The 26156-nt window shown below is 34.1% G+C and overlaps 1 protein-coding gene and 1 pseudogene across 4 annotated transcripts in view; one reads left to right on the top strand and one right to left on the bottom strand.

Annotated features, from left to right (window-relative positions):
* PPP3CA (protein phosphatase 3 catalytic subunit alpha) overlaps positions 1-26156 on the bottom strand; it is a 277450-nt gene that overhangs the window by 174738 nt on the left and 76556 nt on the right. The window contains exon 1 of one of the 4 annotated variants that reach the window (XM_036227665.1): positions 5261-6301. The exons of 2 other annotated variants lie outside the window; for them this stretch is intronic. In XM_036227665.1, the coding sequence (XP_036083558.1) occupies positions 5261-5408 (148 nt within the window). In that variant the 5' untranslated portion in view covers positions 5409-6301. Of the gene's footprint in view, positions 1-5260; positions 6302-26156 lie in introns of those variants that run through there. One more of the 4 variants, XM_036227666.1, reaches the window with a different exon arrangement.
* On the top strand, positions 14062-14180 carry LOC118608923 (annotated as a pseudogene).

The following is a 26156-nucleotide window of genomic DNA, read 5'->3' as shown; positions in this document are numbered from 1 at the left end:
GGACTGTGACTTACTTAAAAAACTTAAATTGTTTATTACTCATCTTTTATTCTCTTAAATATTTCATTTATTCAGGTGTTTGGTAAATTTTTGATGGATTATTGGATCCATCAGAGCTATAATTAAATCTTAATTAAAATATTAAATTAAAAATTCCTACTACTGTTGAACAAAAGAATCCCTCCCAACTATAAGTCCTCATTCCCTACTCTTAACTACCTGTCACTCGGCATTATATGCTATAAAATTACTTCAATATATTTCATATCTTTCACAAGAGCAAAAGCTCCCCAAAGTGAAGACGGAAATTAGACTGACCTCTGTCATCATCTCGGCACCTAAGGTAAACCTTACTCAATATTTTTGAGTGAACCACTAATTTAAAATTAACATATCGGCCTTTCCTCTTTAGAACACTGATACTTAATTTAATCTTACTGCCATGTGCTTTGGCTCAGGATAGAGAGGGTAATTCCTAAAAAGAAAAAAGTGCTGTCAGTATATGAATATGATGCCACTGACTCACCATGAGCAGGGCAGGCATGCGGAGTTATTTTTTCCAGTAGTAATGATGAATTGTGCTGACTGAGCCATTTGGTTCCTCCTGGGATCAATGGCACACATTTTTTCTACAGCCTGCCAGGATTTAAGATATAATTTTTGGCCACTGAGTAGAGCTGGAGTTTTTTTCTTAAAAATATTGTAGCTACTTTACTCAAAGTGACACTACTAAGAGCCAAAATAAAATAACCAAGAGCATACGCAATAGCAATAAATGCTTAATCTCTTGTTGGGAGCCTTTAGACTTTCTGATCTTCTCTAATTCCTTCATATGTGAGTCAGTTTTGGGCCTCAATATCGTATGACTGACCACATGTAAACCAAATAGTTATGAGTTGAATTTTACATGCTTTCCTTCAACTGCTTACTGGTCATACCATGAATCGGCTTCATAGAAAAAGGCATATCTCACTGCTTTCCAATTTCTATATAAAACCTCCTTCCTAATACTCTTCAGTTTTAAATGTTTCATGATCTCAAATTTAGAATATTATATTTTTTATTTGTTCTGAAAATGCCAATTTTAATAACTGATATAATTCCTTTTTCATAATACATATTCTGGTATTCCAACAACAAAAAAATCCTCAGTAATAAATAAAACTATAAACATCTATTAAAGTTTATTAAAATACTGTTTAAATAATTAAATCTACCAATGAAATAAAATCGGGCTGTTCTTTTCATATTCATTTGAAGGATTTCATTGTAAATTGATATGCTCCCAAAGCGACGTCATCAGCACGAACCAGCATGACCACATTTTTCAGCTCACTATCTCTGATTTTCTTATTTCTTATTTATTTGTCAGTTTACTTATTAGGCGGCCCTCTTCCAAAATAAACTATCTAAATTTAATGTGAACTATGAAAATGTCGGGTTTTTTTTTTAAATCTATGCCTACTTTCAAAGGGAAGACCACCTTCCTAAAAAGTAAACTTTCAGAAGACACTATACATAAAGTATAAATGAACCTCTGAAAATTTACATCACAAATAATTTTAAAATAGACACATATAAAGAATAGCTATCTAGAAACCTGAATGGAAGAGTACCAGGTAAGAAGGATTTTAAACTTGACATTAGTGTAGCCAACCACCCTGATTTATCCTGAACTGAGGAGGAAGCTTCCCCAGCACACTGTTTTCAACGCTAAAACCAAAAAAGTCCCTGTGTGCGGGAACCAGCTGGCCTCCCAACGTGACTTAGCAAGCTAAGACTTAGATCTTCAGTATCGCTTTACAGAGCAGTGAACTAAAGTAAATCAGAGACATTTTAAAGAGAAGATGTACACTTTTAATATTTTCATTTTTTAAAACAGTTCAGAATAATGCTTATTTTGTTTGCATATTTTAAGGAAAATGTAAATAAATCCTAAAACGCTTTCGAAAATCCACTCTGTAAATAGGGGAATTTAGCCTACAATGTTTACTTTTCACTTTCTATTACCAAGTTAACTGGCCTTCATGCATGAGTTTAAAAGTCATGAAAAATAATTTAAATGAACTAAATTATTAGGTATTTAACCCAAATGAAAATACCTATTTCGTGAAGTCCTAATGGAGGAATTTTCAGGTCTTTTTTATTAAATGTTTTAGGTTAGGTAAAGCACCTATTAATCAAAAAAAGAAATTTTTTTTTGGTATCACAAAGTCATACTGAATTTTTAGCAAATTATTAAAACTAATAGAAACTTCATCCATTTTAACATGAATTAAGGCAGTTAATAGGACTGTGAGAAATTTACATGTTCAAAGTGGAAAATGTACAAACATAAATATTAGCATGGCATGATTGCCTTTTACTTAACCTTGTCTTTGTGCCTGAAAACCAAATTCTCCTGTGGTTTGTTTTCTAATCTTCAAATTATAGAGTCTGAATACTATTCTAGAATTATTAAAGAAGCAAAGGACTAATCTGTTTAGAAGAAATGTGAAGTCTCCAAGGGTTATTCAAAAATAATTACTGCAAACAGGCTTTCTTAACAACAAACTTTTCAATCATACATATATTACTAGTGAGTAAAACATAGATAACTGGCTTTTTTAACATAAATTATTAATGCATGAAAGACGGTGCTTGAGCTATTAGTTCAAAATGATAAAAAGCTTTTTAAAAAAAATTATGTAGTTGAATTTAAATTGCCCAAATTACACATTATTTATACAATTTAAGAAGAAATCCCTTTTTAAAATCTTATGTTTATCATTAGTTTCAAGTATACAGTACATTGGTTAGGCATTTATATCGTTTATGAAACGATCCCCAATTGCTCTCTCTCATCTGGCTCTACACCTAGCCATCACATTAATGCTGACTGCATTCCCTATGCTGTGCTCCCCATTCTCATTTTTAAAAATAAGCTATGTCCATCCAACTTATTTGGAGTGTGGGGCTGAACTATCTTAGAAAAAAAATTTAAATGAAAATGACTTTTTAAGGCATCTTACTTGGGCCTCAAAGAACTGAAGTTGACCATTCTGTCTACCAGTCACCTGCAATCTCTGTCACTTAGGACTCATGAAAGGGTTACCAGATCCATATGTGCATAAGTAATATCAGACTTCTACACAATCACATGCAATATGGATATATAATGTGTGTATCTGGATCAGTGTTAGCAATGATGTGAATGTAAATTCATATACAATGGAGAATGGCTGCTAATTAAATCATTCTCCCTTCACTAGACTATAAGCTTCATGAGGACAAGGGTTGCTTATGTTTCTCTTTCATATCCCTGGGCATCAGCAGATACTCAGTAAACGTGTTTAATTAATAAAGAATATTATGACCATCGAATTGTCTTTTGTAATAATCATATATGGTAAACGTTTGTGAACTTAACTTTAAAACTAGCTGAATCAGATTTATTTTGGGGAGCAACTTTTCATACACTAATATTTATCCAAAGACAAGACAGTATTATAACCATTTGATAGTCAACTTGTCTAAAATTGTTTTATCTCATATTTAGAAAAAAAATTTTCCCCACTGTTATTGTTATAGAAGGTAATACATAAACTTTTTACTAAAATGAATATGAACTCTTTTAATAGTCATACACCTTTTGTGCTATGCAGGGCCCACATGACTTTCACATAAAATTTATATTTTCCATATTTAAATTTAAATCTATATTCTATCTCTAAAGGATCTAAAAAAGGAGAGTAACTAAAAAAGTCAAATTCACAGTGCCTTGACTAAAAAGACCATTATATTATTACAGATGATGACTCATTCAAACAATAGAGAACACCAATTCTGCCAAACAGTGGGCTAGACTCTGAAAAAACAAAGGGAGCAAGATAGATTCCAGCCCTGTACTCATGGAGTTTGTAGTACTGTAGAGGCTCTAAATGACAAATAACCAAAGGAACAAATAATATAAACACAAATTACGGCAAGTGCTATGAAGGAAACAGGGTACAAAGATAGAGAGAAAAAGAGGAAACCAACTTAAAATAGTATGGTCAGGACAGGCTCTGCTGAGGAAGTGACATTTCAGTCAAGATCAGATGGATGAGAAAAACTCAGTCATGTGAAAAGCAGAAGGAAATACATTCTAGGCATAGAAAATAGCAAGTGCAAAAGTCTGAAGTGGGAAAGAACTTAGCATTTAGAAGAACTGAAAGAAACCTTGTGACTTGAGCAAAGTTGAATGGGGCCGGGGTGGGGACACCATCTGTGGTTACAGGAGTAAGCACCAAAGAATGTATATTAACATGTAACAGGAAGCTATTACAAGGTTTAGGCAGGGCAGTAATAGGATCCAACAGAAGATCTCTCTTTGCCTTGTGAGGAAGGAGACTGGGAGCAAGTATGGGAACTGACGGTGGCCAAACCTTTGCCTTGATACATTTATTAAATTTCACCATCTGTATAAGGCAAGGGAGCACTTTTTAAAGTTATTTCTTTTCCTCTAAATTTATGAACTTTTTTTTTCAACCATTCCTGATTTTTCTCCTACCAATACATTATTTCAAATAAACATAACCAATACGTCCCTAAGAAAAGCTCTACACCCAGAAGGCCAATTTTTTAAAAATCTTGGCTCTTCTGTTTACTAATTCTGTGAAGACTCTAGTTTTAGAGTCCTTACCTGTAAAGTGTGGATAATAATAGAATTTATTTCTCATAGATATTATCAAGATTACATCACATAATCTGTGTAAACCTCTTAGAATAGTAGGCTAATAAGAATTAAGTAAAATAATCCATATAAGCACTTGGCAATTACATTATTATAATCAGAAGTAATAGTTGCTATTCTTTTAATAAAATTCTTATTAAAAAGCAGCCTCAGAAGTTTTCCTTCATTGGCTATCCTTTTTCTGTTAGTTAAAAAATACAATTTATCCTCAAAACCTCAAGTCCAACAGAAAATAGCACAACTGCAATTGTGACTTCTCAATCAATCAAGTCCAATGTGTGTATAATAACACTTTTCCATTATTATTGGAATATAACATTATCATTGTTATATCAGCTGAATCATCTGAATGAGATTTCTTCAGCATTCTGGAGAGGGTTTGCGTGTTAATATGGAAATTGTTATTGAGTAGTTAAACAATGTCCACACAAAACAGCATGAACAATATAATACAGGATAAGCTTACATTAGAGAAGGCAAACCAGAGATGAGCTCACATAAGAATTAGCTTGACTATCATCAGTACATATTTTTAAAGTATTTTACCTGTAGCTTCATAACAGGTTCTTGGCTTCTCAATATAGGCTTTCATAATACCATGTATTAGCATCTGTAACAACCACAAGTTTGTTTTCATTTGCATAGTTTTTAAATGTCTCTTATTAGACACCAACTTCTTCAAAGAACAGAGCATGTCTGCTCTTGCTCAATGTGGTACCTCCAGTGCCTCGAACAAAGTCAGAATCTTAGTGGGCAACTGCAGTAGATGCTGCGGGGCACTGCCCAGTTCCTCTAGTCAGGATCCCCTTTCAGAATCAAGGCTCTCTTTCTCCCAGCTTCCAGGAGTTCTGGCTGCTGACTGCTGGTAACTGTACACTCATGGATGCATCACTGCTCCGGTCAATACAGGATTAACCTGGTCAAGATTACATCACATAAGCAAAGGCCCAGTGCCCTCACCTCAAACTCAGAACAGCTTTGGAGGGCCATCCTAGCTCCAGAGTTAACCACAGTTCAAGTTCTTCCTCTCTCCAATCTTTACTCCCTTCAGTTCCCCATAGGTGTTAATCCTGAAAGTGCTCACCGATAGAGCTGCACACAAATCTCAGACTCTGTTTCCCCACAGCCTGCCCTAAGACATCACCCAAGAAATACTGGTAGAATAAATGAATGATTTTGCCTCTAGACCCATCCTTACCTTCTTTCAAAAAAAAAAACACATTTGTAAAGCATAGCCAACAGTTAAATTGATGATAAAGATGCGAATAAACTTTAAAAATACAGTCATACTTGTCAGTTCCTACTTTATTTAATCAGTTGTCAAATGAAAATAATCACTACCTGAATCAATTTAACATCTTGTCCCTCACTCAGAGACCATAAACCAATTAAAGGCTAATGACATCAGTTCTGTAGAAATCTCAAGAAAATTATTTTTATTTTTATGGAGAAAATTATATATGCTTAAAATAGATGTCTTGATCCAGTTCACTTCTGCTAAGTGACCATACCTAACACACTTTTTTCATAGGAACAGGCCTAATATTTACTTATAGGCAAAAATGATTTAATTCAAGAAATAAAAAACTCGAGTTTTTTAAAGCAAGTTAATATCTATTCTTTAATTTAGAAAAACTTACAACTTTTAGTATAATTCTAATTGCATTATATAAAATGATGAAAATTAAATATATAAGAAAAGAAAGTTTTAGCTTGAAGATCAAAAAATAAGGAGAAATACTAAAACTGGAGGTGCAAGAAATACATTCAAGTTTATTTTCATATATATATATATATATATATATATATATATATATATATATATATGAATTCCCCTGGGGCTATTTATAGTCTTAAAGTACATAGCTTAAAGAACCAGGATACAAAAATAATAGTTTTTCTAATTCAAAAATCAATATTTATCTCAGACCACAAGCTAGAATCTTAATTGTTTAGGTGGGAAGCTCTTCAATTTTAATGGATGTAAAAAGAGAATCTACTCTGTTCCCCAGAAATTAGAATTATGTTCTCGAATATATCCTCCTATCACCTAACCCTCAACTAGCCTTCTGAGACTTAATTTTCTTTCTAACCTAAGATGCTTTGAATGTCTTACACAATTATTGCTTTACTAGCACTTTGATGACTCATAATTATTGTTAGGATCAAAACTCTAACATATCCATTCTCCCATTTGCCAGTATTCTCTAGTATAACTGAAACATACATATCTATCTCCAACAATTAAATTAACTTCCTCTATCTACAAACACTATTATTCAAAGAAAGTTCACTGAAAGTCAGGAAACAGATTATGAGGAGTCACTGAATCCCATAAGCAGAACTTGAAACAAAAATTTATTTCTGCCAAATCAGCAAGAGGTTACATATGTAATTTATATTGTCCTGTCCTCCCTTTGTACCTTGTTATATGCAAATATAAACATCTCACTCCTGACAGAAGAAAATAAATCGTTTTCTTAAAAAGTGACAGTCTCACAGAATTCTATTTTCCAACAAAATTTAAGCATTTATTATTCCTTAAAGCACTGAAGCACTTTTATGTCACACTTGATTACTCCTTTTCTCTTTCTCCGTAATGTCAAAATCTCAATAGTCAAATTTAAAGCAAACTAACACACCGACAGGTGGAAAAATAAAAAAAGAATGTAAAATGTTCTTTATAGAAGAAAAGCAATTCCAGGAGAAAAAATTCTACCCAGATAATCATTTTAATGACTCATTTCTGATTTTTCAAATCTTCTTCAATCATACTATTAAGATAAAAACATGAAGGCATTTGAAGGCAGTCATGGGCTTTGTACACAGAATTGTCACTCAAGAGAAGTTGATATTCCTACACCTGCTAACCCTGATTCATCAAAGTCATTACTCCTTATGGTAATCAATTTGGACTAGCATGTCAAGCTAGTCCAAAATCTCACTCTTTAGACACAGTAAGAATTAAACTGTAGTTCCTCTAGGGTGGTGGGCTCAGACACATCTGACTGTACACTGACATCAGCTAGATCTTAAGTGAATGTAATCTTCTAGAATATTTTGATTATGAAGGTTTAGGGTAAAAGGAGATGATGGTAACTGCTTTCTCGGGTAGCTACTGGAACATAAGAACAACTGGTCTGTACATCATTTTACTCTAAGTTCTATACATACTTGTGTTCAGAAGTCACAGTAGAGGAAAGCATTGTTACAAGTGAGAGTACACAGGATCAAAGCAACAATTGGGACTGTGAATGCTCTGAAAATCTTTTGGCCCTTTAAAGTTTATATACACAATAGAGTTCTCCTCTCTCCAGAGAACATCACAACACAAAACCAAAAGGGATCACATACTTCAGCAGCAGCTACTGGGAATTGCCAAATTACATAAAATTAATGGGATGTAGCTCTTCGCAATGAATAAATTTATAACTAAATGTTGAGTGCCTTACGCTTTTTATTCCACTGGGTGAACTGCTACAGTACTCAATTCAATCAGGTCTATTAGAGAGGCCCATTATATGACTGATGGGCAGCTTTATTTTTTTTCCCCCTCCTTATTTCAATTTCTTTCTGTGTTGAAGGACAAATAACCAGGATGGCCTTTGAATTTAAATCTGGAATGCTAAAAGTTCAGATACGCAAATAAAATTTAAAAAATTAAAAAGAAAACTATGAATCGGATAAACCAAAGAGACAAACTGATAAACAAAAATATAAAAATGTTTGTGAATAAACTAAGTATTTTAAATTTACTTTAAAATACAAAATTTTATAATATTCAGAAAATCTTTCTAAAAGTTACAAAAATAAAAACCTAAGGATGGAATTTCTGTTGTCCAACCTAAGAAGAATGCAAACTAATATGAATCTCTGTCCTAGGTCCAAGTGATCCACATATAGACCTTTGGAGGCAAAAGTAAGCCACATGAGAATGTAAGCAAAGTTCTTCCTACAAGGGGACGGTGGGTAGAGTGAAAAAAGAAATGAACTAAGCTTTACATTCTATAATTAGGCAAATCTCTGCACTCCTATGAAAAGTTACTTCATCTATAAACTGGCAATATCATTCTTATTAGCCATCTCATAGTCTTGACAGGAAAGCCACAGAAGATAGCATGTGGAAGGATTCTGTAAATGTTAAACCATGATACAAAACACTGTCACTGGAGGCAGTATCCTCACCATCAACCTTTCTGCTCGCTTTAACACAGTAACAGTCCACTGCATGAGCAGAAAGGTTGATGGTGAGGATGTAGTGGTTCTAAAAACCAAGCGTGGTTCAAAAATTTGGAAAACATTTAAACCAAAACCATTTTCTCTTATATCCCAGCCTTCACAACCAATAAGTCCAATACACCATACATATGCAAAGGCACATACACACATCCTCAGGGACACAGTACATGCTCTTATGCACACACCTCAGAACAAAGAAAACATTACCTATACTGAACCACCTATATATGCTCTAGGCTGATAAACAGCACACTGAGTTACAGAATGGGGCTGTGAAAATAAGGACATGGTTAATAATTCTTGGCCAAGAGTTAGACATCCTGAATAAAATCCCAATTCTTCCCTTCACGCCTGTGTGGTCTTGAGTGGTTTTTTAATCTTTCCAACTCTCATTTCTCTCACTGAATCTTGGATGAAGAAATAGCTAGCACATTTTTCAGTTCAAAACTCTTAATTCTTGAAAGAATAAAAGTGAATTCAAAGGGAAGTGGAATTTCTGATTTATATGATAAAGTTTTGGTACGTCTTTATAGGATTAAAAATGTTCTATTTCATGATGGTTGAATCATCGTTTATTATGGAGTAGCATGTAGGCTTCCTTATGACAAAGGCAAGAATACAACATTTTCCAAATGTTGATAACATCTGAATATTAGAGAAATACATTAGTCACTCTGTCTTTAAACATTTCGGTCAATGTGGGACATTATATAGGACAGTGGGCCTAAAAATTCCTATCGCCTAGTGATGTCACAGCCTTCATAAGGTCATAGTGCAATGTATCACCCAAGTGTTTGTGACGATGCTGGTGTAAACAAGCCTACTGCACTGCCAGTTGTATCAAAGTATGGCACATACGATCATGTACAGTACATAATACTTGATAAGAAACTATGTTACTGGCTTACACATTTACTAAACTATATCTTTTATCACTGTCTTAGAGTCTACTCTCTCTACTTACAAACAAAGAGTTTGCTGTCAAATAGAATGCCATGTTAAGCTGGCAGCAGCCTCAGACATCTCATGTTTACTATGTCTGTTAATTGAATCATTTTCTCTTGTGTTTTATTTAATTTCATGTTGTTGTGTACAGTGACATGCTGTACAGGCTTGTAGCCTAGGAGCAATGGGCTAAACCACACAGCCTAGCCGTGTAGTAGGCTACATCATCTAGGTCAGTGTTAGTACACTCTATATTTTCACACAGAAATCGCCTAAGAACACATTTCTCAAAACAGTATCCCCATCATTAAGCATGCATGACTGTATTTAATTTTTAGTTCTGATGTGTTATTTTAAAACATGCTTCCTGTATATGAGTTTATTTCTTAAAATGTGTTCTGTAGAAAAGTCACACCAGGACCAACCTCCAATAATAAGCATATCTTTATTCTCTACTAGGCAATGTCCACTCTCCACCAAAAGAGTTGGAGTCTATGCGTTTCTATAGGAGCTCCTATTTTTGTTGCTTACTCATTTTCGTAACGTTGGTGAGAAAAGTGAATAAACAAAGAAGTTAGCACATGAAGTTCTGAGAGCACATAACATGCTGATTTTAATCAAGTCCCTAAAATAAGAGGAAGTGAGAAATAATTTCCTCACTATCGTGCTAATGGGGACTAACTAACAGCACAACTACAGAGTATGCTGTCCCCAGGCAGCCAAGAGAGAAGCCAACAGCTCACAGACACGAGGACACACTAAAGCTACGGCAGGAAAACAACAGAATAAATCCTGTTATTTGATGTGACAAACACTTTCAATATTTTAAAGGCGTTTTAAATCACTTCTCGGCCTTTTGGCTAAGATCAAGTATATTTTAAAGGAATTTTAAATACTTTAGTAGCTGTTCCTTGAAGTCGTACCATACGTGATCTAGTTTAGTTAAGTATGGAATCAGTTAATGTGGAATTTCAGGTCAAACTGGCGCCAAGTCAGAACTCTATATTCTGCACCACAGTACCTGCCTATAAAATGTTTAGAAACACCAAATGCATGACTCTGTACAAAACAGCTTTAAAGGAAATTCTTCAAAATTATTTCCAAAGTATGTCATAGTTTTACACACATCACTGACAAAAAAAGAAAAGGGAGAAAAACTGACTCTACATATGAAATTGCACTATCATAACTGTCAGCCAGCGTCTATGTCAAAGAAATCTTGTGAAATTTAATGAGATTGGTAGTTTCTCCATACTTGAGTGGATTTTTTTTTAAATGGCTTCCCATCAAGGTTTTTAAAATATAAAAGGAGACACAATCTGATTACACAAAGGGAAAGGAGCACAATTCACCGCACAACTTCCAACCCTGAGCTCCTCATTCCTCCAGTCTCACTACCTGACGGCACTGATTTGCCTCATGCTTAACTCACATCTTCTCCCACATAGTACCAGCTGTTCTTCATGCTGGCTCAGTCTCAGTGGTGCCACCATCCCTGCAATGCCCTTGAATAAAACACCTAGGACTGGTTTCTGATTTTTTACCTTTTTATCACTAACAGTAATAAGAATTGCATTCAATCACTATATACCATACACTTTTAGCATCACTTTAATTCAATTCTCTGCCACATCCTGTAGGTTTGTTTGTTTATTTGTTTGTTTGAAAAAGGTCTTGAATTTACCTCTTATCCTCCAAAGTCACTGCCACCACCCGAGACCAGGCAGTCTTCAACCCTCACTGAAGCATTTCAAGAGCTTCTATTCTTTATCCTCTTTTTATTTAGTTTATCTCTAGAAGACTTAGCTTCCCCAAACACTATTCGACTTGTCCTCTAAAACTCACATTGGTTGCACCTATTTCTTATCACAAGATTTCACAAGTGTACTTGTCACAAGAAAAATAAAAAACCACCCATGGCCAACTAGGTTCAGATATTTTGCTGGCTGTATTTCCCTCTTGGAATTTTACTTTGTACATTAACGTAGTAAAATCTTTTTAGTTTTGACGTGCAGAAGTCAGTTTACCTTTCTTTAATCTAACATATCTCATACTTGTTTGATCAAGGGACTCTTTGTTTCCCCAAAACATGCAACAGTGGTGCAGTTTGAGAAATGCTATTATCTTGTATCCATTCCAAACACTTCCCTGGCTTTCGGTCCCCTCTTCCATCCTTGTGACCCATGGTCACTGGCTTCCCATCTCTTCTTTCGCCCGTGATGCAGACGGCCCGGTCTCTGTAAGTACATTATATCCAACTCTTTCTCAGCCCAGTTGCTCATGTTGTCTCTCTGTCCTTCTCTGCCTCTTCTTTTCTATACAGTCAAATCCTGCTTAGTCTTCAAAAGCCTGATGCAAGTCATACCTCAGCCATAAATTCCTCCATGAAATTTTCCCCAATCACAGTATCCTACACTTGGCCTCTCTCTTTCCCAATTAGAACATAATCTCCCTAATAAATATACCTATGTTCGATGTGTGAGCATCAGTGTTTTCTTCACTTCCAGCAAACGTGCATGTAGTAGGGACTAAATGATTAGTGTTGAGGGCCATATCTGACACAAAGAAATGCCTAATTCGAATGAGGTATCAACTGCAATCCACACACTAGAATAACGGTATGTTTTCAGAAGAGGAAGAAGCCAGAGAGATGCTACTTTTTATTCTGATACTTTTCAACCAGTAAAGTCACAACAAGAGGACGATTCGAAATGTTGTAAAAACAAAGCTTTAAGCCTCTTTCGCACAGGAGAGTAAAAAAGTATATCCAAGAATACTAGAAAGATGTTCAAAAAGAAGACATCTATTTTCTAGTCAAAAGATAATCAAATCTCAATTAAATTGTTATTTAAAGTTAAAATGTTACTTTTAGTCTCGTACTTTATACAAACAAAAAATAACCTTTACATATTGCTTTAAGTGTAAAATTGCACATAAAATCAGTGTAGACACAGTAACTTTGTGTGTGTGTGCATGTGTTTTACATACTTATCTATGACACAACATATATGTGAACATATTGAGGCCTGCTGCTACAGGTATAGAATTAAAGGGCTTTGTCACTTGTGATTTATAAATACATTCAGTTAAATTGTGGTTGCTAATGACGCAAAGGTGAAAGGATAACTCCTAAGCCAATCAGTTGAACCTTGAATTGGCAGCTTTCTCCTGTAACCCTCACTTTGGTCTTCTTGCTTTCCCAAAAAATAATGTACAATGTAGCATAGGATGTTACTTTAAAATTCGGACTGAAGAAGTCGTCACAGGAAGGTAGTACATTGTGAAGAAAAAACTGAGTTTTAGAGCCAGAACTGAGCATGCATTCAGTTTCTACACTAGAATTCCTTCCTTGCATTATTCTGGTTAGAATTAGAGATAATGCATTTAAGGGGTGCAAAACATAATTAGTCCTGAAGAAAGGGCAACTACTGAATTAAAAGGAAATCACTGTTTTCAACAGAAAGTATGCTATATCAAAAAATGTAATATGAATTCTCATCTTTCAAAAGTTGAAATGTATATATTTATCATCACTTTTAGTAAATAGCAAACTTCTATCAAATTCCACTGTATATCTACCTGTTTTGGAGATAGCGTTTGTCATCACCGCTGACATGGACAGATGGACATATGAGATCAGCTCAATCAATATTGTTGACTTAACAAAGATAAATGTTGGGTTGCTGTTTTGCATTTCAAAGTATTTTATGTCCTTTTTTCCCCTAAGCACTAAAGATGTAGATTTGGATTCCAGTTTCAACAGATTGACAAAATTGTCAAACTCCTAATTAGTGCAATTCTACTTATTTTTTCTGTTTGTTCCTCATTAGTAGCTACTCTTTGTAATTCAAACCTGAATTGAAATATCCTGAAGGCATCTGTCAGAGATTCTTAGGTGTTTAGCAACACTTCACAGCAAAAATATAAATAAATGATTGCTTTTTGGATTTTAATACTTTTTTTAAATGCAGGCATTATTAAAATTAAATGATTTCAATTTCCTCTTTTATAGACATTGTATCTACCTTTGACATAACTTTAATACACCGTTAGCAAAATTAAGACAAATTTAGCTCTACATTTTTGTCATATAAAATATTCTTAAAATAATGTCTTTGCTATCATTTATCAGTATATTAAAGCATTCATTAAAAAGTATGACAGTCTACGGCCATGCTACCCTGAACAAGCCTGATCCCGTCCGATATCGGAAGCTAAGCAGGATAGGGCCTAATTAGTACTTGGATGGGAGACCACCTAGGAAGACCAGGTGCTGTAGTTGTAAAAAATAAAAAAATAAGAGATTGTAAGATTACAAGGTCCTTGCAATTTGTGAGAGGTAAACCAAGGGTTGCCTCGCCTAAAAAAAAGAAAAAAGAAAAGTATGACATGACAAATTCTCTTCAAACAAGATCGCTAGAAATTTTTCATCCACTACAAGAAAAAAATGTGTTCCTCTTTTTTTCTGTATTCATTCCTCATTGAAACACCAAAATTAAATATTAAAAAAGAAGAGTAAGCATGGAAGTTAAGGAGGTATTACTTTATGAGGGCAATATGTTAACATGAAAATTTCTTGATATATGCACTCGAATTATCATAATTGAGTTTTAAGAACATGACAGAGAACTTTTAGCAGATATTTCCTCTTAACTTCACACTTAATTTATAGACATTTTTAAAATATTTACTTTTATTTATATTAATACATTATATTATCAAGTTTTCCTGTTTAGTTGTATGATGTATTAGCAAATGGTTTTAATACAACAAAGCTAAATTATCACAAAGCAAAATAAGTTTAATATTTTTATATCATATTTTGAAGTGTTCTTCAATATATTTTGAACATAGTACAAAATAGAAAACTAATTTTCTAGTTAATTTTTCATAAGTTATATAGCAAATCACTGTTTATCTAATTTCTTCAATACTGAAATGGAACTGAGTAGGCTTTTAACATTTGATTTTGGATGACTATAGACTGTAATACTGAATTACTGCAAGGTAACAAGGTAGTGGTTTATTCAATATTTTAATATGTAACCTTGGTAATACTTTATGGTGTAAATTTTTAAAACAATGACAAAAACTGAGTTATGAGAATTTGAGAGGCAATGAGATTTCTAATATAAATTAGTCTAAATCTTTTCTTCATAGATTAAGAAATTGTCCTCTATATAAATTTAGCCCCCTGGTCAAGATCATACAGTTAGAATGGTGCAGTAAAACGGCCTAGAATTTTGAGTCAGACAGACCTGGATACTAATCTACACTCTACCCTTTACTGTGTTTTTTTTTTAATACATGTTACTGAATCTTTTATGACCTTAGTTTCTGCATCTGTAAAAAAAACATAATAAGTATTTCAAATGACGATTAAATTGAATAGTACAATCATGGTACATAAAAGAATGGTAAACATATGTGAATTTGAATCCTTATGAAAGAAATAGCTACATACAATCCAGATTTGTCTTATCTATAACTCACCAAGATGATACTCTGCTTAACTTGCTAATGGCTTAAAATTTTAAATACATATTTTTCCGTATAGTTTTAAAATTCATCCTAATTATGTGAATCTCATAAATTCAAACCCGTACCTTTTGCCACCTCCGTATCAAACTAGCATAATTAGCTAATCTGAAGCGACTTTAACAAAGCTTTTCCATTCTACTCATTAGTCTTTGCTTTTTTCCCTAAGTGAGGTTAATTTTTTTCCAACTGCAAAATTTTTAATAGCATTAATGAGTGTGTGTAATTCTCTCTGTAAATACAATAGGCTGTTAACCTTTATATCAAGGGGAAATAAATTTTTTAAGTCAAGTGAAATGTCCCAACTGTGATCAACAAATGGACTTTTTCCTGAAGAATTAGTTTAACACAATGATAAAAAGGAAAATTTAAAAAAAAGGTTGTTCCTTCTTTCAAATAAAATAGCTGTACAACCGGATAACAGGAATGCTTTCAATTTTATAAGAGAAACTGGACTTCCTCTGAATGCGAAGAAAACTGTCACATTATTTATCTTTAAATTCTTTATTATACATTAATGTTAACTTATAAGAAAGAACTAGCAATGATTTTCTTAGTTCTCAAATTATCTCATAAAATTATCTTTATATGGAGACAAATGTGGAATGGTGAGAAATGACAATCCTTTATAGTTTCATTCACTACAGAAAAAGAATACACATACTATATATACATATACACACATACATATATATATATATATATATATACACGAACTTTTTAAAAATATAGTTCTCTGTTTTCCCAAAGATTAATTTATTCTATAGTATATGCTACCAATAGACGAAGGGCCTTAAAGATTTTTGCTAATGACCAAAGTCAATTCCAGAGATTTTTCCGCTGTGTGAAAATATGATTGACACAAAGTATTCCTAGTTGCTAAAAGTAAATAGAAATATCCATATAAGTTACACAAGGCCAAAATTAATTTGGATCCAACAATGACTATTCCTTTGGAATACAGTACTCTGACATTTTGTCCTCCAGAATCACAGATCATTTGTTAAATGTCCTATAACTGCTAACTGTGGGGATTCTCTAACACTCTTCCTGAATAATAGAACACAAAAATGTTGTAGAGATTAAAAGCAATGTGAAAGTCCCAGATGAATCAAAGGTACACAGTAATGACTGCCACTTCAATTAAAGTACATTCTAACACCCTCTTTCTCTCCTTTCCTAAAAGGTTCAAAAATAAAGTGTGTATTGATTTTAGTCAGCTGGAAGAAACTTTTACCATTCCCAAAAGCAAAGAGCAAAACGGGATCACAATCTCTGACTATAATAAGCAAGCATGCGTGTAAATACCAAGGTAGTGTCTGTGGAGGTAATGAGAGCCACAGGATAAGTGATAAGCCAATACTCTATTTCATTAAGCAAAGAATTAAACGGGTATCCCTTAAGAAACTCAGTACCAGAATCTCCTGCAAGTGCTCTTTTCAGAAAGGTCACAGCTTCCTGAAAAGGTGGCTAGTCCCCATTTCTTATTCCTGAAACTATACTTCTAAGACAAAATTGACTCTAAGGAGTGTACATTATTATCCTCAATTTCCATATAAAGAAACTGCCTACATGTACAATGACAATCAATAACATGCAGAAGAATTCAAACCTACTCTTCAAGGTCCAAATTCTTAACCAAAATTACCATAACAGTCTCCATAGTACCAGCACACTCCCATTTTAAACTGTTCTTATTTTTCTACCTTAGTCTCAAAAGAATTATGGTATACATGAATTATTTCTTGGTTTGTCTGTCTTATGAATAAAGAGAGATTTTGGTAGGGTTGTAAATCCAGTAGAGAATTACTAAAAGAATATAAACACCCACTCAATTAAAACGTAATTTATCTTTTTTTCTGATTTACATGTGATTTTTTTTTCTCAGTTGGTAATTATGCAACACTAAAAGCTTAAACATACCACTATGAAGCAGATGAAAAAAAGGGTCTGGTGAAAATCCCTCTACTCATATTTTTAACTGCATGGTAATGGTTTTTAAAAACATCTATACAAAAAATGCTGCATGGAATTATAGAGTTCCCAAACCCCCTGAGGACCATCTACTGGGTCCACATAGGTGCAACTCTGTTTTTAATGGATATCGGAAAGTGCAAAGCAAATTATTATTAATAATTTATTTTTTACATATTTGCAGCCTGGCTCAGAGGCTCTACTCCTTATGTCACATTTCCCCTCCTCTGAAGAATTTCTTAAAGATATATGTATCTAGTTTGACAGTAGCTCTCACATCCGGCTCACTCTACCATCAAGCCCACACTTAATATCCGGGGAAAGTGAAACAGTGGAGGGCCAAGGCTGTCTCCTGCAGCTGGCTCCGGAGTGCTGCCTCTTGGTAAGGCATGTGCCTCCCACGCAGAGAGAAAATGACTCTGAGAAACCTGACAGAGAGGGGCACCCCCTCCAGGGAACTGGGAAACCAACCCTGATCAAGCTAGGAGGGTCCAAGAGTAAATTCTAAGTTCTGCTTACCCATCCTCATTTTTCCTGTAATAGGATGGCCCGGGTTTGCTTCTGATCAAGTCTGAGATAAATGTATTCAGAAACATCTACTGTTCTATCCAGAAATGTCAGTACATGTAAGAATTCAGTGTTGTTTCACCAAAACCCATCTTTCCCTCCATCCCGGTTTAAAATAAGCCTGGGAAAAAAGTGCTTGCTACCAGTTTAAGGCAAAGACACATTTTAATCTTTCAAGGTATTTGCTCAAACTCAACCAGCTGTACTTTTCTAAGATTTCTGGTCCTATATTAATTTTTGATCAGAAACAACAGATTTTCACACATACAAATTGCAGACAAAACCACATACTGAGATTTATTTTAAATGTTAACCTAATTTAGTATTCATATTAAAATTTGATTATCTCAAATGGCATACTTTCTATAATCAATAACCACTAATGAGAAGATCCCTGCTATAATACTTTTCAGAATAAAAAATTATATATGTGAGAAGCAGATGGTTAATGTCACCTTGACACCATTCCACCATCTGTTCTTGGTGCAGCTAGTTAAGTCCGGAATGTTCCTTTAAGATTCAAGAAAGACAATAATGCTGTTGAAGTCAAGAGTAGCCCCCAAGAGTGAGCTCTCTCAACATGTGAAATACATACCCAAGCACCTTCAAGGGTAACGACTTATCTCTGACATATAAATCTATTTTAATTTCATTTTATTAAATAACATCTATATAAAAACGTTTATTTCAAAAGTACCCCACAGATAGCTTAACGAGAAGAAAAATGATTTTTAAAAATTTGTACAGCAGGTCTTCAAATAATATCATTTCCTTATGCCATTGATGAGAAAAAAATATTGATTTCCGGCAGGAGCCACTGTCTGTGTGGAGTTTGCAAGCTCTCCCCCATCTTTGTGGGTTTTTCTGCGAGGGACTCTGGTTTCCTCCCACATCCCAAAGCTATGCATGTGAGGTGGACTGGAGTGCCTACATGGTCCCAGTATGAGGGAGTGTGAGTATGGGTGTGATGCTCCACGCAATAAGAAGGGTGTCTGGTCCAGGGCGGGTCTCACCTTAAGCCCTGAGCTGCCAGCTTTAGGTCACTCATGCCCCTGACCTGGAATAACTGGACTGGAAAATAATCATCTTACTTGTTTTTATGAATCTTTCTTAAATGTATATATAGCTCAAACTTATTCCAATGTTTACTGTTAGAAGTGTTTTGGGTCTTTATTTAGAAGTCTGGTGACGTTTTTATGACCAGAAATATGTTGTAGGAACTTAACTCTTATTTATATAAATCAGTCCATGGTAAAACTGATTTCATTGTGCATTGTTTCTCTTAAAGTCAAAGTTTCCAAGAACCTATCAATGACTTTAAATGAGGATTGTATCAAAAAAAAAAAAAGGACACAGAGAATAGATAATAGATTTCACATACCACAGGAGTAAATATAAGAAAAACAACAAAGTTTAAACACTCTTGATGAGTCTGTTTTCCATTTGCTATTAGAGAGTATGAAGTACGTTGATGAAGGAAAATCTTCACAGCATTCTGGCTTCAAATTCAATTGTAGTACAAAAATGGGTATATTTTGTACTGTTGTATAAACTTTATTTTTTTTAATACTTATTGTACTAAAAAATGCAACAATGAAATCTATACTACTTATTAGCCCTTATATATTTAAGACCCATTAGAGGCTATCCTTTATTTTAAAATGATATATTTCCATCTAAATGCAATAAATATTATTCATGACAACATGGACAAGGAAATATATTATCTCTTTTTACAAAATTATTGTTATGTAAATGTACTATAACACATGTAATTAGCAGTTGCAAATTAACTAGATGACAAGTTAGCTATGCAAATATCCTAGGTAACAACAGCACACCTTTCTGTACTGTCTATATATGTCAGGCACAGTTCTAGTTGCTTTACACCTATTAGTTCTTCAGTCCCCAAACACCCTACCTAGGGTCAGCTTTGTAATCTGCAGGGTCCAACACAAAACAAAAATGCAGTTTCCCTTGTCAAAATTGCAGGAATAAAGCATTTCCTTTATTTCATAGTGTGTCCCTTTCAGCCTATCAGGAGATATCTGCAAGGTGAAAGCTGATCTTCACAGGTGCCTGGGCCCTCTCCTGCTCCCAACACCGAGCACAGGTGCCACTTGCTGATCCAACTCCCTGGCCCCAAGCCCGGGCCACACCAGAAACAAAGGGAGGCAGAAGAGCAGGAGAAGGGGCAGCCAAGAACCTCTCCAGAGAAGTGGGAGGCAGGAAAAGATGGGAGCCACATGTGAGCCAAGACTCCAAGCCCCCAGTGAATGCCTCATTGTCCCATATGACTTCATTACAAAATATAAATCCAAAGTAAAACTTGTTATAAATGTTGAGATGTGACCACAGAGCACTAAACACTAAGCACATTCTGCGTGCCAGACCACATGCAGTGTCACTGGTTGCTTGCTCATGAAGCTGTCCCTAACCCGAAAAAAAAAAAAAAAAAAAAAAGACACTATTAATATCTCCATCTCACAGATGAGTAAACTGAAGCACAGAGAAGATAATTAACTTCCCCAAAGTCACCCAGTATATAAGTGGCAGAGTCAGGACGCAAACTCACATGACATCCTGACTGCAGGGTCTATGTCCTTTATATGATACTAAAAGGAAATTTAAAAAAATACATTTTAGTCTCTAATAATCTATCTAGTCTACTATTTCTAAATGACTATATCTAAAAGGTACATATACAATTATAACTTATAAAATCATGTACAAAAATACTGGAAAAAAATTTTAGACTTTATTCATTTATGTAAATGAGACCCAGATATAGAAGGGTAAGTATTTGCTGACTTTCATTTCCAGAAAAGAAGAAGGGGGAGGAGGGGTATATTATATGGATTTTCAGTGTGTACACGCCTTATATATTGATAACTGCATTTCAAAGACCTGATAAGTCATATTGAATGCCATATATTTACATAAATATCTGGATCCTAAAATTACCATTCTAAGGGTGACTTTAAGATTTTCAAAAACATAGAACTGTCAGTACTTGAACCCCAAACAGTCTCATGACATCGCTGGCACTTTCACATCTCTTTTCTGCAACCTAATCTTCCTTCCTGCCCATTATCTCCCATGACACCAAACACCTGGGATCATCATCCTATCTAATTATTAAAAGTTTTCTCTTAAATTCCTCAATCACTTATTCCAATAAAAAGTTCCAATGTCCCAATCTGTTCATTCATTTCAATGACTATTTATTGAACAAGTCTGATTTACTCCATAGACTTTAAATTGCATGTGTGCAGATTATCTGATTAAGCTAACACCTTAACTGGTAGATTATGATTTAAATAAGAGCTAACATTTAATCCTCCACCTTACATTCACACTATTCTAGGCTTTCCAATGAATGACTCCATCTTGCATCACATCAACATGTATATGTGAAAGGAAGAGGGGAAAAGATAGAACCTGTCTCTTTATGATCTACCTAAGAAAAAGAGAAGTCAATTCCAGTGTTCTTGGTAGGGACATGGCAAAGGACACAGCCTAGAAAACTATAAAGTACAGGCAGTCACTTCGTTGGTGTAGTCACCTTTTGACCTTCCCACCTCCAATTTGTTATCATTTAACTTAATTTTTAAGGTAATAGGAATTTTAGAGTTGTATATTACCCATGCCAGTAAAGATAAAGAAAAAAAAAAATCATTTTATCTTTCAAGATATGTATCCAAACTGACCTAACTCAGTATGACTCAGTCTTTTCAACTCCCAGTAGAGTTTGCTCTTCCAGTTACAATTTAGCAACTTGTACTAAAGGTATCGGTTTACGTATCTGTCTGAAACACTAAAACTGTGATGTCAAGGGCTGAGTCTCCATTATCTCTGCATTCAGCAAGAGAACTTAGCACATATTAAGCACTTAATAAATAATGAAAGACATAAACATCGGATATAATTCATAAGTTCATCATTTCAATTTATATATTGGGCCCACACCGATGATCAGCGAATAAACTATAAACATTCTCTAAGTGGGGAAAAATAGTTTTATTTCCATTTTTAAAAAACTGCCTTGCATTTTAAGTTTTTAAAAAGAATCATTGATTTGATGATTGCTCTATAACTTTCTTCAAACTCCAAAATGTTAATTATTATAATAGCTAATGTTGATAGTTCTTGACAATGTTTCTATGAATAAAGATTAAATAATTCATACATTTTTAAAGCATTCCTTCATACCATGAGAAAACTGGAACAGTGTTCACTGACATCATTCGTACAGAAGTAACCAGAGAGAACGTTGTCTATATGGACTTTAAAGATCAGCTTCACTTAGTAAATTTAATAAGATAAATCAAATAAGTATTAATTAACTATTCCCTCAATTACTGACTCTTGCCCTGTTGAAGTTTGCTCCCATAAACTATGATTGTCTATAAATATTTCACTCAGATTCTCAACCAACATTTAATGACCTTAGCTTATTTCTCTCTCTAAACTATATCTTTCTCAAGACAAACCCTTCCACCCTCATCCAATTAATCTTTGTCTCTTCTATACGCAAAATGCAGAGCCTTATATGTAATCAATAAAAAATGAACAATTTGAGAATGCACAAAGTCTTCCATTCTCCAATACTGTAATATAAAAGCATGAGGAAAAAAATTTAAAGCAGGAGTCCCAGGATCAAGATGTAACATGGTACAAGAAAACGTTTCCTTCACTGATTTTCTTTGAGGAGCCAGAAACCTTAAAATCCCGCAAATTTGAAATAACTAAAATGGAAAAGCTTATTCATTGGTACTTCCAATTTTGTTTCTCCTCATTCCCAATTACCCTGCCCCCTAACCCACTGTAAATCCATCCTTAGTTGTGCTATCATGTAATATCTTCCAAGATTTCTCCTACAACAAGCATCCTAAGACTTCCTCCTTTTTATCACTGATTAAAACATCCATTTCCTTAGTGTAGTTTATGTCACTTTTGGAAAACAAGAAAATAACTCACACTGCAATATTTAACAACCAACAGACCCAAATACTTGTGTTTATTAACCTGTAAATAATTGAGGCAAAATATCTTGTTCTGTTTTTTTTTAAAAAGTGGGGGGGGGGGGGAGGGAATGTCAGCAATTTAATTTGATGGAGAATCAGTATTTACATCTAATTTGCAACTTGACACCTCTACTGTCCCTTCCACTTCTCCCCTACTCAGCAGACAGTTTTTATTCTTATTTCACCAGACACCAGAGGTTCTTTATCATCATTGTTATTTTTAAAAAGGCAAAAAACATAGTATCTCCATGTTGTATCAGCTGCTTTTAGGTGAAAATTATATATTTTTTCATTTTTTAGTTATTACATTTTTCAATGCAACATAAATAGCTCACCTCACACTTAATGAAATACAAAGCCCTGCCCTGTGAAAGCAACAATGAGGATAGAAAACAAATTAAGACAGTGACATTCGTCGCCAATATTTTATCATATTTTATCACATTTGTCAAATTTTAATGTCCAATTTTATTTTTAAATTAATAAAAAGCCCATTTTAACATCTTACTACCAACTAAAAGTAACATTTCTGAAAATATACAAGTAGTCTCTTATTTAAATGTCAACCCTCTTAAGGTAGAAGCAAAATGTTAAACATTTAAATTGGGAGATTTTTTTATTCCTTCTCTTCCTTTTACATCTCACCCTTCTGTGTGGTTCTACATGTATTTAAACACATTAGGGGTATATTTAGCTGGCCATTTTGTTTTGTTACTGTAATCACTGTTGGTACTGTACTAAAGTTTCTTTTTTATAAGGAAACATAAAATAATCCTCATGTCTACTTTATTGTTTACCTTTCTTTTCCCTTTTAAAGTAGCATAACAAATTCTTTTTAATCACTTTCCTCTCTTTGGTTTATGCTATGGTCACTGAATGGTTAAAATAATTGGCAAATTATAAATATGTCTAAAAGTTTATATTGTTTTCTTCCCTTGAATCTGGTAGTGCTTTTCCATTCACCACTCTTGCTTTATCAAGATTTTTACTGAAAACACGCACTACAAATCCTAACAAAGGGGCACATATGGATTCTTAACAGAGATTTGTTACTAGACCTATATAGACACTGTTTTACTCTGCTCTCAAATCAGAGTCAGAATCGATAGAGTTAACTTTTTAAAAATCATTTAACGTTAGAAGAGTTTCATACCAACCAGGAAAAAGGATGTTTTCAAGTTACGATATTAAAAGTCAGCCATGCACAATCTCAACTATTGTTCATTCTGGCAAATCACCACTGGTTGGATGATTTACAACAGGTTGCTGCTAACTATATGATAGCACATAACTGCTAAAAATTTCAAATGTCCATCTGCTAGAAGTATAACTACATGGACTATAAAAGTGATTACTGGTCAGCTCTGAAGGCAAATATTTGGCTAGCAAGGCTGCCATTCACTTGTGTTCATATTCACTAATATCAAATAAACCATATCCACAACAGGAATTTCTGTTTAAATGACCATTAAGAAGTTTGTTGAAGTTAAACTGAGATAGGACGACTGCAGAATTTTAATGATTGAAGGAGTCAACAGACCTGTTATGAAACAGCTGTGTGTTGGGAGTGTTTGCCAGTGGGATTGTCTGGTCCCATGAGTAGCAAGGTAATTTCAGGGTTGTGTCCTCGTGTAGCATATTAAGTCATGGAGAGTAAGAGAGACAAGGAGAACAAAGGAAAATTGGGATTTATTGTGCGCCTCATATGAAATAAAGCACTGAACTAGATACTTCCAAGTATATTAATTTGTTCAGTATTCTTGTTAATGCTGCAAAGTAAATTTTATCATTGCTATGTTTTTCACACACAAAGAAGAAGAAGCCGTGAAAGGTTAATTTTGCCAGGGTTATCGGGTGGGGAAGGTGGAGGTTTAAATTTAAATAACTGATTATAGGATTCATCTTGGCCCTGCAGTGTGACTTTCATTGGTCACTTAATTTTTATGAGACTCAGTTTCCACATCTTTAAAATGAACTCTAAAGATGCTTCCACGTAATTATTCACTCCCAATTCTTCTACTTTTGCTGTCTTCTTTCTTATTAATGCTTGGTGGGGGGCTGCTTAATAGAGATAAGGCGAGTTAATGTTTCAAAAGGAAAGTCATTAAGAAATGGTCTGGCTAGTTACTGCCACCCCACGTCAGATTTAGAGGCCTCCATCCACACACAGAAGACACTTTATGAGTGCTCCAGGATCGGTGACTTAACACTAAGGGTGGATCATTGGCCATTTTATTTGACATTTAGAATTCGTTATGAGTTTGCTGTGAAGCCCACAAATAGTTATTGTTTGTGGGCTGTGTCTACCTCACCTACATATAGTCTGCAAATCAGGGACTACTGCTTGGGTCTATAAACTGTATCACACCGGCTTGCTCTAATAATTAAATGAATCGATATGTGTAAAATACCCAGAGCAGTATCTGGCATGAAGCATGCTCTATAAAGTACTATTTATTTTTATTATGTTGGATAATGTACCTCTTCATCCATGAAATATACAGAACATTCCATAATTCCTGACTGACAATATTAATGGCCATGTAAAGGATTTATGCTTAACCACAAAAATACCTTGTATTTATTTGTTAATTTTTAGTCTAAGAACTTTAACTACCGATTGTGTATGAATTGTATTTATAGTGGCTCCAGGAACATTTTTAACTTTTTTCTATCTATCTTTTATCTAGAGAATTCAGTATCTATTATCATTGTTTCCCAAAAGTGACCACCAGAAATAATTCCTCTTAAAACTGTGTTAACGAATGAAACAGTCTTCAAAACAAATTTATTAATATTACATCCTACTTGTCCAGGGGCAGGAAAGCAAACAAAATTGCCTGCAGACAACTGGTATTCAATAAATATTTGCTGTAAGAACAAATGATCATATATAAATGAACAAATATTAAAAAAAAAAAAGAATGCATGATTCCAGTAGTACTGAAGCATTCAAAACAACAAAAAGTCAACTAGAAAAACAAAATCTCAACTTCGATCAAGAATACAGAAAAAAACACTAAATCTTAAATATAAATACTAAATTCTCATAAATTTATTGATTAAAAAAACACAGCCAAGGAAAACTTCACAAAACTTCACTAAAAAAAAAATGGACATTGTAGAGGATACATAAGGAATGACCCAAATGG

The sequence above is a fragment of the Rousettus aegyptiacus genome, unplaced genomic scaffold (genome assembly GCF_014176215.1).
Source record: "Rousettus aegyptiacus isolate mRouAeg1 unplaced genomic scaffold, mRouAeg1.p scaffold_m13_p_10, whole genome shotgun sequence".
Classification (NCBI taxonomy): domain Eukaryota; kingdom Metazoa; phylum Chordata; class Mammalia; order Chiroptera; family Pteropodidae; genus Rousettus; species Rousettus aegyptiacus.
The sequence above is the reverse complement of the archived record's forward strand: the minus strand, read 5'-3'. Positions and strand labels throughout refer to the sequence as shown.